We start from the raw sequence: 15,616 nt of genomic DNA, 5'->3' as shown, positions 1-15,616 counted from the left end.
TATCCAAATGCCATCATCAGCATGATTCTTCTTCCTGGAAGCCAAGTTGTATTTTCCTAAAGGCAGCCAAGAAAATATTATTTTTCTCTTGTCTGCATGAAGTAAGCAGATTTAAAGCTTTCCTTCTATAAGTTAATGATGTTTTTAAACTATAAATTTGTATATTCTTAAAAATAAAGTCATGATAAATACAAAACTTTGAGACACTAAAAATAGTGTGGATGTTAAATGTGATTTACTAATAATTTCACACCTAGAAAATCAGTTATTTCCAAATTTTTACCTTTCCTGCATTTTCAATAAGTGATTAATTCAATTTTTCAATGTATTAAGGTAATATTGAGAAGTTAGGTTAAATGGTTTGCATTTCATCATATCTATTTACCTATAGCTCTGAATAATATATATATATGTCACCTTTATACATACACATACCACCTCCTCTCTATAGCCATTTCCAGTATCTTGTCTCTGCCCTAGGAAAATTAATCACTTTTATAAAGTGTAAATTGACACAACATTAAATTGTAGTCACTTGCACATCTTTCTGGTATGATAAACCACATGAATCTCAAACCTAGAGGATATCTCTTACTGGTTTTTATAAATCAAGTCCTAGTACTATAGCTTAAAATAGACACTAACATCCCTACCCAGTGAGTTAAGCTTCTGAATGTTTTAGATTTCTACCTTTTCCCTTTGAAATTTTTCTAGCACATTAATAATGCTATCTCCCCAAACTGCTAATGATAACAATTATCTTGTATTTGTACTGGCCTCCGCTTGTTATCCAGACAGTAATTTATATTTCATGCATTTTGCCTTGAGAATTTTGAGGTCGTCACATCTTTTGTACAAACCCTAACTTCCTCTTTTAAAGACTTTACAGAGTTCTGACCCGACCCTATTTAATAGTGTGTTCAAATGCCTGTTCTCCAAATCAGATGGCAGCTGAACATTTCACACACTGGAAAGAAAATGACAGTAGTAATTCTCTAGCATTACTCTCAGAGTATCAGATGGTGGCACCTGTGTGCTTTCCCACATGTGTTCATATATACCCTCTCCCTGCTGAGGGATGTTTGCAGTTACATTGCTCACAGTAAGTCTAACTTATTTTGCCTACTTGAATCGTTAGTTCCCCAAAAGCAGAACTTTATACCCGTTTCTTCTGCTCCATCCAAGACCAGATATATAGAATAAATGTGGCCTTAGGAAATGTTGAGATGTTAGTGTTGATCGTCACTTGCAATCCCATAACTCCTGTGTGCTTTTGACAATTGCAGTTATTTCACAACTTAAGCAAAAGCTTGAAAACCTGCAGAATTCCAATCTCCCCAAGAGCTTTAGAGTTCCCTATGATCCTGGACTGAAAGCAGGTACTTTGGTGGTAGGTATCACTGGGATGTCTTTGTGGGGTCTTTATATCTTGCAAATGTCTACATGCTTTCTAGAGCTGGGGGCTTAAAAACTGATGCTTAGGTAGACACCTAAGCATCCTTGGATGGGCTTTCATCAGGCACTTCTCTAGTCACTAGCTACTGAATGAAAGCCCCAGTATTGGATAATTTCTCTTCAGATGCTTAAGTCAGCTTGTTGACATAGCCTTTACATAAACATTTTTCCACATTATGTATGAAGTTCAGTGAGTTTTGATAAATACATTCATCAACCACCAACAAAATCAAGATACTAAACATTCTTCTCGAATGTTACAGAGAAAATTCTTTCCAGTATCAGCTGACTATATTATAGGTGGGTTTATACCTAAACTCTCTTATCTGTTCTACTATTTCTGTTTTAAACAGATAGATTTAAAAAAATAAATAGGTTAAGGCATTTTTTAGGATTTTCCCACATACTATGTTGGGTATTCTTCTGATATAATTTTCCTTTGACCTTTAACACTTTATACTGCAAGCTGTTGACAATAAATTGCTTCAGCTTTCACTTATCTGAAACATGTCTTATTATACCTTTATTTATTTATTTTCACTAAATGCAGAATTCTGAGTTATTGTGAGTTTTTTCCTGCAGTAGTGTTTTCTCTGGCTTGCCTGTATCCTAATGATAACACCCTGTCCTTGTCTTTGATGTTCTGTATATGATGTATCTTTTTCTTCTTCTCTCTAGGTCTCTCTTCAGACTGTCTTTCCTCACTGGTTTTCAGCAGATAGATTATGATATGGGTTGACATGGTTTTTTTTTATGTAAACTGGCAGAGGCTATGGAGTATCACGGGCTTCTATTCTATCACATTTGGAAACTGTTCAATCATTATTGTTTTTGATCCCTCTTTTCTCTCCTCTTTTTCTGAGACTTCAGTTAACTATATTCTAGGCTATAATCAAGAAACAGTCCTAACAGTAAACTGAGATAACCACAGGACTACTTAACCACTGACCCATCTCTTCAGCCACATCCACAGGACTACTTAGATCTGCCTTCTTCCCCTCTGAGGTCACAGATTTCCATTGCCTGTCGTCTACTGTGTGAAAAGAACTTTCATATATTTTCTCTACTCTAGTTGCTTATGGCAGGACAGAAATTCTTGTAGCAGTTAAACCTCATGAAAAGAAGGGAAAGCTCCTCCTTTGTATGTAAAATTTTATATACAATTACTAGTGAGCCAGCCCTATAGTAAAAGTATATACTACCAACTGTCATTTCAATATTAGTAGAAATATGTATACATATATATTTGTCTTTTTGAGACAGGGTCTCCCTGTAGTCCCAGTTGGCCTGGAACTTGCTGTGTAGACTAGGTTGGCCTTGAACTCACAGAGGTCTGCTTGCCTCTGCCTCCCGAGTGCTAGGGTTAAAGACATGCGCCACCATGCCAGTCAGGAACTTTGATATATTAATACAAATTTCAAACCGTGTTTGCTTTTTTAAAAAAGACTGCATCATATTATTGATCTGTAGTGAATTCACTTTTGGCTAAAACTCATAAATGTTTTTGGGTTTTTGTAACTACTATCATAATCTCTTGGGTTAAATTTGTTTAGGTATGTGGTAGGGGTTGAAGTTAGGCAGGACGTGTTGTGCTTGAGCACAGAAGTTTCCGTTTATTTCTCTTAAATTTTACCTTGTTAGAGTTGGCCTGTTGGGTCCCATTCTTAACTAATAACATTTTAGACAGTGTAGCAACACTGGAACCCTTTTCAGATGAAATTTTAGAAAGGAATGTATGAAGAGATAATAGCAAAATTGCTCTGAATTAAAGGAAGTGTGGGAGTTCCAGTGTCATGTGAGAGTAGGGTACACAGGATGGGATCTACTGTACCTCATGGGCCCTCAACAGACCCTTAGAGTTCCTTGAACACAGTTTGAGATCCATTGGTTGAAGGGTTATGAATTTGTTCACACAAAGCATTAGTAGTTTTGGTGAGAACATCTTAAAGTTGATAGGTAGATAGGTAGATGATTGATAGATGATAGATAGATAGATAGATAGATAGATAGATAGATAGATAGATAGATAGATAGATAGATGATAGAGGGAGGGAGGAGGGGGAGAGAGAGAGAGGGAGAGAGAGAGAGAGAGAGAGAGAGAGAGAGAAAGAGAGAGAATCATCAAAGGAACAAAGGAAGCTGGGGTAGAAGCTCAAGGCAGGAACCTAGAGGCAGGAACTGAAGCAGAAGCCATGGGGGAATGCTACTTGCTAGCTTGCTCCCTCTAGCCTACTCAGCTACTTTTCTTTTTTTAAATATTTTTATTAATTATTTGAGAATTTCTACATTGTATTTCACTCCCTCCCACAACTCCTCCCCCTTCCCTACCCTCCCAACTTTGTGTGCTCATTTTTTTAATCTACCAACTCCAATTTGTGCTGCCCATATACTCTTGGGTATGTGGCTATCCACTAGAGGGTGGTCGACCTATTGAGGAAACACCCTCTTAAAGAAAACACTCTCCCTCTCCCAGCAGTTGCCAATAGCTCATCAGCTAGGGGTGGAACTTCATATCCACCTCCACGCTGAGATTTTTTTTCTGGCTTAAGCTTGAGTAGGTCTTGTACATGTTGTTTTGTGAGTTCATATGTGCAGGTGCCCTTTATGTCCAGAAAATACTGTTTCATTGTACTAATCAACTACCTCTGGCTCTTACTCTTTCTAACCCCTCTTCTGTAAAGACTCCTGAGCCTTGGGAGGTGGGGGTATGATACAGAGCTCTCATTTAGGGTTGGGCACTCTACAGTCTCTTATTCTCTGCACAGTGACCAGTTGTGGATCTTTGTATTAATCAAGCTTTCATTGCACTGGAAGGTGGTGTGCACACTACCAGAGGAGAAAAATAATCATCAGTCTTACCCAGCTTTGAACCCTGTGAGTTACAGTAACGACTGGCCTGGCTAGACACACCCACTGATGCAACAGTGGCATGAATGTCATCAGAGTAACCAAACTATTTTTTAAGATTTATTTTTATTTGTGTGTGTTTGCGTGTGTGAGAGAGACAGACAGACAGACAGACAGGCAGACAGAGACAGAGAGAGAAGGAAGTATGGAGGCCAGAAGATGATGTTGGATGCCCTGGAGTTGGAATTTCAGACAATTGTGAGCCACCTGGAATTGAACTCATGTCCTTGGAAGAGCCACAAGTGCTCTTAACAACTGAGTCATCTCCAGCCCCACCAACCATTTTCTGATTTGATTTGAGGCCCACCCCATGCAATGGAATCCATACCTGACAGCGTTATCGGGGCCAAGGACCTGTGGGGTCACAGGCCCTAGGAGAGAACCTACTACTATTATTCTGCTAAATGGATGTAGTATTAAACCAACTCCTAATGACTTATTGTTATACCCATAGATTTGTGCATTGCTCAAGCTTCATCAGAGAAGCTTCTTTTTGCAGTAGACAGTGCCCATCTGTATTTTCAATCCAAATATCAAAAATCATTTTCTGGCTGGGACATTGTCTTTGTTATTATGGTAATGCTTTGCAGGAGAATTGGTGCCTCCTCAGTGTGTTTTCATTGCATGTAAGAGTCATGTGACCACTTCCTTACAGATTGAAAAATGTAAAGTGATGGCATCCAAGAAAAAGCCCCTGTGGCTTGAGTTTAAATGTGCTGATCCTACAGTCCTGTCCAATGAAACAATTGGAATTATCTTTAAACATGGTGATGATCTGCGCCAAGACATGCTGATCTTACAGGTAGGCTGATGTGAAGGAATTTCTTCAGTTATCTGAAAAAAGAATTCTGTATTGGCCTTAAACATGCCTTCCTTTCCCTTGTCTATTATATAATGAACATCCATCAAAGGGTACATAACAGAGAATTCTTTACTTGGTGAATGTGACTGTGGACCATTAGCTATCCCATCTACTGAGTACCACGGCTCTCTCCATCCTTTTGAGGATGCATTTCCAATGTTTCTAAGTATCCAGATTCACTCATCTCACATGGCCTCTTTTGCTCACCACATTCTGAGTATGATAACGTAGGATGTAGGCTTATTTGCCCACGCACACAACTTTTATTCCTGTTCACAGACATATTGACACACCTGCAGGCAGTCTCCTTAAATACATCCCCTTTGATACACATATACAAACAAAGTCCTGAACTGATGCAAAAGGGAGACAAGAGGAACAGATGGGTGATGGAGAAATCATGCAGGGCAATAATCAGAGAGTACCTGTCACTGGGGCAGGGGGTGAACAGTAAAGGTATTAACAGTAGTCATTCTCAGATATTCTAATAGTTCTGTGTAGTCTTTAGCTTCACAAACCCATAAAGAAATACTCCTCAGTTTCTAGTGGCTCAACAAGGTAGAGGTAAGAGTTTCTACGACAATATGGTTTATTTAAAATAGACAAGGCATACCAAGTTAAAGACAGGCTATTCTTAAATGATCATGTTTTCAATTTGCCCTAAGATTTTGTTTTTACTTATTTGTAAAATAGTTCTTGGATTTCTTTTCAAGAATATATTTATTGTCCAAGAAAGATTTTTTAAAAGGAAAAGTAATCGTTCAATCTTTTTAAGGTTAATTTAATTTCAAATAAATCTGTGTGATCTTTTGAGTTGTTCAAAGATGAGCATGTCAAAACTACAAAAGTGGCTTATGTTTGTCTAATTTTAAGGGAAAGTTTGCACTTTATGTTCATTTTATTGTTGAAGTTCATAGTTTACTGAAATTTTCTAAATCTTTGTTCCCTTATCCACTAAATGGAAATAATAATTATATTCCCAGTATAAGGTTAATGCAAGGACCACACATAAAAGATCAGTCAGCAAATATTAGCTTTTATTATCATCATTGCTGTTTTCACTGCTCTTGCTGTAGCCAGGAAGGATCTTGTGGGTATTAGAGTAGTAAATATGTATAATGATAATGCAGTTAGTGTGTAAGCCTACATAAATAACAAAGTGGAATATTTTGATTGAATAAATAATGTAACATGGTGAAAACCTACCCCAAATGAAAAGTCTTTATCCTCTTCATCCTCTTCACCTCTGGAGCTGATATCAACAGACTTACAATGACAGGAAACTTTAGAGTGCCAACTTGATCAATGAAAGTCGAGTTGTTACTTATGTATGTTCCATTTACCCATATATTGTGTGTTACCAGATAAGATTGCTGGATTTTAAAAAGAAAAGGAAAATATATTGTCCAAATATATATTTATAGTAGAAAGATTTCTGTGTTTTGATGCCCAGATTCTGCGAATCATGGAGACTATTTGGGAGACTGAGTCTCTGGATCTGTGCCTTTTGCCGTATGGTTGCATCTCCACAGGTGACAAAATAGGTATGTGGTTATATCAGATGAGTACATCACTGGGATAGCTTTAAAAGAATATCATTCCCTCAGTGCAGGCATTTGATAACTGAAAAATGACAGTCACAGTCCATATAAAAAGGAGGAAATGTTCCCAGGCTGGTAAATGTGACTTTCAATTTAATCTGGATATATTGAAAACGCCCAGATGGATGACTCAAGGCCTCATGACTATACATGGAAGCAGCCTTCATAAGAACTTGCTCCTTCCTCTTTAGCTCCCTACCTCTAAACTTCAACTCATTTCATTGCACATTAAACAGTTCTCTCACAAATAACATTTAAAATTAGACCGAAAGATCTGTCATTTATTTTTAAAATTCCAGGATTCACATTAACCGAATCTATTACACACTCTACTCAGGTACTTTTATAGACATTTAACATTTTAGCTTCAATCAAACTTATTTCTATTCAAGATTCTGATATGAGAACTGCACAAACATTTGGCCATATTACTTAAAAAGGAAAAGGTACAGATTACCAAGCAGGAAAGGCTATGCTCAGCATATGAATGTCTTTGTTATCCTCAAAACCAGCCCTTTCCCTTAATTCAGGGAAATTAAGAGACTATCACATACAACTTCACCTGTCCTTTCTTTTCAAAAAAAAAAAAAAAAAAACAAAAAAAAAAACCCACAATAGTATAGACCTGGAAAATAGATCTTTGGCCTAAATACAATAAGTAAATACTTCTGCTCTCCACTTAACAAAGACTTTCAACAAAGACTTAGCAGACACCAGGCCTCAGTATCCCTCGTCTTCATGTAGGAATGATCGAGATTGTGAAAGATGCCACAACAATTGCTCAAATTCAGCAAAGCACAGTGGGCAACACGGGTGCTTTCAAAGATGAAGTTCTGAATCACTGGCTCAAGGAAAAATGCCCTATTGAAGAAAAGGTGAGTGCCTGCTTCCCCCACGCACAAGCCTCCATAAGGATTGTCCTCTGTGTAACAATCGTGGTTTCAGGTTTTCAAAGGCTCTTCCACTGTGATGTCACTACCTCCCAACACACTGATGAAGTCTTATGCTCCTGATACAGTGGGGGTTTTGAGGGTTTTCCCCTGATGACACAGCATATCTGTGAAGCAGAGACACTCGGTTTCAGACCCTGTGAACATTTGCTTCTCCCTTGATTAACCAGGCATGCTTTGCATAAAATTTGGTTCTATAAAATAATCTGTTAGCACTTTCATGACTATTTTTGTTGTTCAGCACAAAGACTTAGTTACCATATATAAAGTCTTTCATACTGAACAAAGTAATTTATAATTTACTACTGCATTCTAATCTAAGTGGTAAATTATGGATGTTGAAAATGTCAGCTCCCCATCCCTCTGAAGTCAGATGCTAGATCCTCTGCAAGCTGTATGATTGGGTTTTGTGAATGTCCTTTAACGTTCTACTGCACAGGATCAGCACTTTGCATTTGCGTGGTTAGCAGCTTTTTGAGGAAGAAATATAATTAGTAGCAGTTATTAATCTGTTATACATGGGGACTTGTGAAACCATGCATACAGTTAAGTGGTCACAGCAAAACATATGTACAGAAATTGCCATAGGTTCTGTATGGCTGTGGGCAAGTGACACGCGGAGAGGAAGGGAACTTTGATTAAATTACCATTGCCCTTTGACTCTCATGTCTTCCTCACATTGCAGTGGTTCATTGACTCTTCACTGAAAATATAAGCAAAACAATGTGAAAGTTGGCATATCCTTGATGTGAAACTAATGAAACTGAGCACAACTCACTTGCTGTCTGAAATGGTTCCTAGAACCGTACCTTTTTGGAAGTCATTTGTAATAGATTCAGGCTGCTCTTTGTAGTTATAAAACTGTTAATATTCAGATGAATTTTAATTAGTTTCAGGCAGCAGTGGAGAGATTTGTTTATTCCTGTGCAGGCTACTGTGTGGCAACGTTTGTTCTTGGAATAGGTGACAGACACAACGACAACATTATGATCTCAGAGACAGGTGAGTTTACCCGCCTCAGAATAAATTTTACTGTAGAAAATATGTATACCATGAGGTTTTCTGCTTTAGTCATTTCTAAGTGTGCACTGAGCAGCATTTAAGTACATTGATATTATTTTGCAGCCATCACCACTGTCCATCTGAAACACTGTCCTCATTAAACATTACCTCCATGTCTCCCACCCTCCTAGCACAGAATAATTTTTAAAGGGGGTCCAAGCTGGAGCACAGATTTAAAAGTCATTGTGTGTAGGAACACTGATCACCCCAGATAGATCACTTTTCTTGAGGACTGATAACTAAAGAAGAGGCAGGAAATAAGACTTTAAAAAAAGAGAACTGAGGCTAAAGAGATGACTTGGCCATTAAGAGCACCGGCTGCTCTTGCAGAAGAACCAGGTTTGAGTCCCAGCACCCACATGGTGGCTAACAACCATCTGTAACTCTAGTTCTAGGGGATCAGATGCCCTCTTCTGTCCTCCAGGGGTATTGTACAACATGGATGCACTCATATACATGCATGCACCACACTCATACACATAAAATTAAAAAGAGAAGCTGCTCCAGGGAAAGGCAGAGAGGATGGGGTATTCTTGGAAACCGATAAAGGGTAGGAAAATCAACAATGTCAGATGCTGCAGGGAAGCAAACCAAACAACATATGACATACTCTCAAGTCTGAAACGCCTGCTTCCTTAACTCTTTGCACCTTGCTGTTCACTGTCTATTCTCACAGTAGCCTGTAGTGACTACTACCATAAGACATTTATATAAGAAATTTAACCAACTCATGCTGTCTGCCTGGCATGGTGACCCATGGCTGCATTTCCAACATTCACAAGGCTGAAAGAGAACACATGTTCAAAGCTAGCTTGGGCTACATAACAAGACCCTGTTACACACTAAAAAGTGGAGTCTGGAAAAAGAACCAGAGGTTGGGATGAATTGCTTATTCTTTTCAAGAACAGAAATAACACAATAGTAGATTTATGGACTAGAGAGATGATAAAGTATGATAAAAGACTAAATAAATACAAACTAATGTGGTGCGTATGGTAATGATGGTGATAAGAGGTAGAAACTGACTCAACAAAGATTCAAATTGGTATTTCCATTGTGCTATTTAAAAGTAAACGGTTAAATGTCACGCCTCCAAGCAGAATGTGCTGTCAGTCTGTCAGTTACACAAAGGACATAACAGACTCTTAGGCACAATGGTCATGTATTTGCCAGGGAGTTTTACCTGTCTAAAAATACTTTTTAAAGAAATATTTATTATTTTTATTTTATGTGCATGAGTGTATTGCTTGCATGTGTGTAAGTGCACCCATTGTCATGCAATGCCCAAGGAGGTCAGAAGAGAGCTTCAAATCCCCTGGAACTGGAGTTAAGGACAGTTGTTAGTCATCATGTGGGTGCTGGGAATCGTATCTGGGTCCTCTGCAAGAGCAGCTAGTGCTCTTAACCACTGAGCCATCTCTGCAGCCCTATGTCTAAGAATACTTTTGAGGCAAGAATTTCCCAATGACTTTCATCCCAAAAACAAGCATGTAAAAACCACACTTGGATCAAAGAATGCTTTATGGCCCCTACTTTTACACTCCTGTTAAGACTGAAAACATCAGAAGCTAATAAAACTGTAAAAAAAAAAAAATGCTCTTACTCAAAATAGTTCATTTTCAAGTAACATAAAAATTATTTCAAAAAGCCAAAATGTTATTACAATCACTTATGCTTATGTAATGATGTCAAACATTTTCTTCTTTTAAGGAAACTTATTTCATATAGACTTTGGACACATTCTTGGGAATTACAAAAGCTTCTTGGGCATTAATAAAGAGAGAGTGCCATTTGTGCTAACCCCAGACTTCTTGTTTGTGATGGGGACTTCTGGAAAGAAGACAAGCCCATACTTCCAGAAATTTCAGGTATGTCACCTCTGTCTTCCTCATCAGCTGTAAATAGCCACCAAACAGACTGCTCACCTCTCCCCCTTCTGACATGGTCAATCTACCTCCTTCCTGTCACCTCCTTCCTTCACTAAGTGCAAAACTATGCTTTCAGGAACCTGTTTACCTAAACCCAAACAGCAAGTGAAAGTGCCCCAGTAAGGATGGCCCCCTGGGGAATACAGAACCCCAGGGTGATGCTGGTGCTTAGGAAAGCTTTAAGGAGGGGCATCTGAGGAAAATCTATTCTCAATGTTGACCAGAAGACTCAAACTTCACACATATTTTCCAGGGGTTGCAGATAACTGTGACCTTCACTTAGTTTTTGCTACAATTTGTATCTTTACCATATTACTAACAGGGAATTTATGCTGCACCTTTTATGCATTGGTCTAGTTTTATCAAGGGTAGTCCTTTTCTCCTTGGAAATCTAGTCTCTATAATGAGCTATAGTTTGCCCTCCTTGCCTGTAAGCAAGCTAATATAGACTCCTCCCACAGGAGTTTACCTAGGAGTATTCACATTCTGCATCCTTTTAAATTCCTGGTGTCCTATATCCAGTCTTGGCTATCAAATATTCCAAATACACAATGAGAGAATTTTATACCTGCAAATTTAATAACTGTGAATGAGCACAGTATGGAAACATTGTAGCTCTACTTATTCTGTAACAAGACAAACACAAAACAAAACCAAAGAACAATTACTTATCCTTTCACCTTAGTTGGCCTTTATGTAGCCACTTTCCTTAGTGTGCCTTCAACATGATTTACTTGCATTCCATATCTCAGAGACCAGTCTTTTTCTGGGGTTTCCTTTGAGTCCAATATAAGTCTTGGAAGATGACATGAGCCTCAAGCTTTAGGGAAACAGGTACCTACATGCTATTTTGTAACTTGTGCGTTCCTGTTCTCCTGACTGGTTTCTAGTTGGTAATTATAAAATCACCCTCCCACATCTTCAGCTGTGTGTTGGAGAAACTGAGATCTCAGTGGTCAGATGACATTGGGATTTTGGATTATGCTTTTCTGCATAAGCTCAGTAAGGTTTCAGACAATTTCCAGGGACTGGACGCATTTTAGTTCTGTTTTTCTTTTTAAAGTTAAAAATCACATATTTGACAAATTCCTAGAAGAGAAAAATGAAAAAAAAAACTGGAAGAATTTCACTATTTAAAGGAGGAAGAGTACTCAGTTCTACTCTCCTGGAGGTGCAATATACCTGATTAGCATTAGACAACACGGCAGCAGTAACTGCAGCTCAGAGAATCACAAGTGCATGAAATTTGGCCTCACTCAAAGGATCACTTGTTTTCTATTGCTACATATCTCTTTCTTTTTGCCAGTGAGTGATGCTTCCTAGGCGCCTGTCCTTCTGTCCTGTTGTCATTGATGTCCCCATGGACCCACACAGTGTCTGAGTCACCCTGCCAAGTCTCAATAGCCTTTAGCTTTCTTTGTTGCTTCTGTCATTTGTTTTTCAGTTTTAAAACATCCTGTGATGAAAGCTCTTCAGGATAAGGAGGCTGGGAAAGCACCCTACCCCTCCCAGTAACATCTACTCAAAGCAACTCATTTGTAGGGAGTTTTCACAGACTCTGTGCTCCTGGGTCCAAGAACATTTCTCCATCCTTTATTACCAAAGCTTGTTTCTTATCAATTGAAACCTCCCTTACCCAAGTGACATCTATACAGTATATACCACCCAAAAGTATGCTTTTATGAATTATGTACTTTGCACATATATGTTTTGGAAGACCAGCTAGTATTTTAAGCACCATGATTATGCCTACAGACTGAGCATAGTTGCAGATCAAAAAGGTGGCCTTTGGAGGAGGCAGACTTGAGCATGAATCCCTACTGCTTAATGCCTGTGTAGAGGATAACATTACTTATCCTTTCAGAGTCTCACTTTCTTCATCACTTTTCTTTACTCCCTATCTCATGTGGGGTTTCTAGGCACTATTTATTTATTATGTTTTTATAAAGAGAAAAGTTGTATTTAGCTCACAGTTCTGGAGGTTCCAGATCAAGACCCTGCAGTCCCATGACTCTGGGCCTCTAGGGAACACTGTGAATAATAGTGGCACCTGTCAGAGCCAATTGCTCCCATCTCCAGCCAGAGTTAGGTATTATTTCAATGAACCACAGAGTGGTTGGCCCAACTTAGACCACAGCAGAGACTTGGTCACCATGGTACAGACATCACTGTCGTCATTAAACTTTAGAAATTTTTAAGTTGAAATGAGCTCATTTTGAAATGAGTTCTTAGGCAATATATAAAGCATGACAAATAGCCTGTTCTGGTTAAAGAGTTAGCTGAGTCCTGCCTCGACCTGTTCTCCTGCCCTCTCTCTAGTCACTCTTCCCCATGGTCCCCACCCTCCTCACTCATAACAAGAATAAGCTGACTATTGTAATAGGAAATTATACGTGTGCAGAATTTCCAAACCTTGACTAAAGTGGGCAGCAAAACTTCACTATTTAACTGTGACCTTGGGCAATTTTTCTTTTTGTTCTTTTGTTCCTCTCTTTCTTCATACTGCTAATTCAGAATTTTCTATTTTTCCAATTTTGTTTCCTATTGGAAAAGGTTTTCAAACTCAGGAATTATATCTGTAAATTCTTTTACTAATGACTCAGTCTTGTACAATAAAGCCACCATATTTAGGTAAACTAGAAAATGTATACATTTGCATTTTGAATTAAATTGTCCTCATTTCCAGTGAATTGCTAATTCTGACCTGAATTTAATTGATACATGCTGCATATATGAATAACATGTCATTAATAACACAGAGAAAAGCTGACCCACTTTTTGTTAAAAGTGAGGTGAGTTTTCTCCATAAACAATAAATCACGTGGCCAGAGGACTGAGGATGGAAACAGAGAACTGGAAAAGGAAGTGTTTTGTCCCACTCTCTCTTGTTCATGAGAACTAGTTTAGCCTGGGACTAGTATTCATGGGTAACTTCTAGAATAGGGGGAGACTTCAGGAACAAGCTATGATTAGACAGGAAGACACAAAACTCAGGCCCACCACTTGAAACTAAGAGCATCTGCAGCCTTTGGAATAGCATCTTATACATGGGGGCTAAACTTTTTTGTTTTGTTGGGCTTGTTTTTTGTTTATTATTTATTTATCTATTTATTTATTTATTTATTTATTTATTTATTTATTGTCTTGCCTGCCTCTGCCTCCTGAGTGCTGGGATTAAAGGCGTGCACAACCACGCCCGGCTTATTATTTATTTTTATGTGTATGAGTATTTTCCCTGCATGCAATTCCTGCAGAGGCCAGAAGAGGGCATCAGATCCACTGGAACTGGAGTTATGGATGGTTGTTAGCCACCATGTGGGTGCTGGGAACTGAACCTGGATCCTCTGCAAAAGCAACCAGTGCTCTTAGCCACTGAGCCATCTCTGCAGCCCCTTGGTTTGGTTTTTGAGACAGAGTTTATGTAGCACTGGCTGGCCTGGAACTTGCTATGTACATCAGGCTGAAACAGGCTAAACCCCATGTCATACAGAGTCAGGCTTTAGCCTGTCATTGAATCTTTAACATAAAATAACTACGTATGAAAGGAATATCTCTCTGTCAGCAACCTTCACAGCAAATGTCAAGAATTCTTCTCATCTAGAAAGAGGCTTCAACAAGACTCTGTGGTGAGGGGGTCCTTTGCATTCCTGTGTCCCCATAATTTTTCCTATCTTCCTAACCTGCCTCAATGCCACTGCATTTTAAGTTTCAGTGAGCAGCTACAAACATATATAACACAAAAATATATTTATATCAATGACACATGAAAATTGGCTTTCCGTTTTTCAACAAGAATTGTATTAGTTTTAGTTTTTTTCTAAAAGTAGTAAATATTTCTTATTAAAAATGAAAAGCAAAATATTTTTAAGTATCTGTAAGATAATGAAACCTTATTATCTCTCCTTCCAGAGGTAAAACTCGGCATTTCATTATTTTCTAATCTTAAAAGTAGTAAATATTTGTTATTAAAAATGAAAAGCAAAATATTTTTTAAGTATCAGTAAGATAATGAAACCTATTGTCTGTCCTTCCAGAGGTAAAACTCAGCATTTCATTGTTTTCCCATCATTCTCTTAAATCTTACTTGTCTTTTAAAAGATTGTAAATGAGGGGCTCTAGAGATGGCTCAGCAGCTCACAACTATCTGTAACTCTAGCTCCAGGACATCCAACACCCCCTTTTGGCCTTTGCAAGCACCCATATACAGATGACATAATTCACCCAAACACACAGGCACATACACATAAATAATTTTTTTAATTATTAAAGAATGTAGATGAGTCAGAATTTACTTAAAAACTGAACTTGAGAAGCATAGTGGTACACACCTTTAATCCCAGCACTCAACAGTCAGAGGCAGGTGGATCCCTGTAAGGTAGAGGCCAGCCTGGTCTATATTGTCAGCTCCAGGCCAGCTGTGGCTATAAGAAGAGCTACAAGGAGACCTTGTCTTAAAAAAAAAAAAAAAAAAAAAAAAAAAAGAACTGAACTTGAGAAGTAGACACACTAACAGACATAGTATCAAACCGCCTTCTGAATACCTTTCTCATATCCATAGATTAGTGAAACTACCAACTCTCAGGGAAGCTTTACTTTGCAGTTGATTTCAGTTAACACAGAGACTCAAAGCTGGCCAGAGTGCAGAGGATGAGTAACCCTGGCATGCTCAGCCCTAAATGAGAGTTTATATTTTACCCCTCCCCACACAGCTCTGTGAACATTTCAGAAGACGATCTGTGAAATTTGCGGAAGGATTCTAAGAGCCAGAAGTTAGAGAGGACTGATGTAAACAGTGTCTTCTGTGTATGTCAATGACATTGCACTCAAAATCACAGCAGCTGTGGCTGCCTC

General features: G+C 38.4%; 1 protein-coding gene across 1 annotated transcript in view; it reads left to right on the top strand.

The window, feature by feature from the left end:
• The window catches only part of Pik3cg (phosphatidylinositol-4,5-bisphosphate 3-kinase catalytic subunit gamma), a 38,143-nt gene that overhangs the window by 8,760 nt on the left and 13,767 nt on the right, over window positions 1–15,616 (top strand). Inside the window, exons 5-10 of the mRNA XM_008830728.3 lie at window positions 1,287–1,390; window positions 5,018–5,164; window positions 6,678–6,768; window positions 7,570–7,700; window positions 8,666–8,777; window positions 10,548–10,705. Of these exons, the coding sequence (XP_008828950.1) occupies window positions 1,287–1,390; window positions 5,018–5,164; window positions 6,678–6,768; window positions 7,570–7,700; window positions 8,666–8,777; window positions 10,548–10,705 (743 nt within the window). The remainder of the gene's footprint in view (window positions 1–1,286; window positions 1,391–5,017; window positions 5,165–6,677; window positions 6,769–7,569; window positions 7,701–8,665; window positions 8,778–10,547; window positions 10,706–15,616) is intronic.

The sequence above is a fragment of the Nannospalax galili genome, unplaced genomic scaffold, assembly GCF_000622305.1.
Source record: "Nannospalax galili isolate Female #2095 unplaced genomic scaffold, S.galili_v1.0 scaffold312, whole genome shotgun sequence".
Taxonomy (NCBI): Eukaryota; Metazoa; Chordata; class Mammalia; order Rodentia; family Spalacidae; genus Nannospalax; species Nannospalax galili.
Note: the sequence above shows the minus strand (reverse complement) of the source record. Positions and strands in the feature narration are given on the sequence as shown.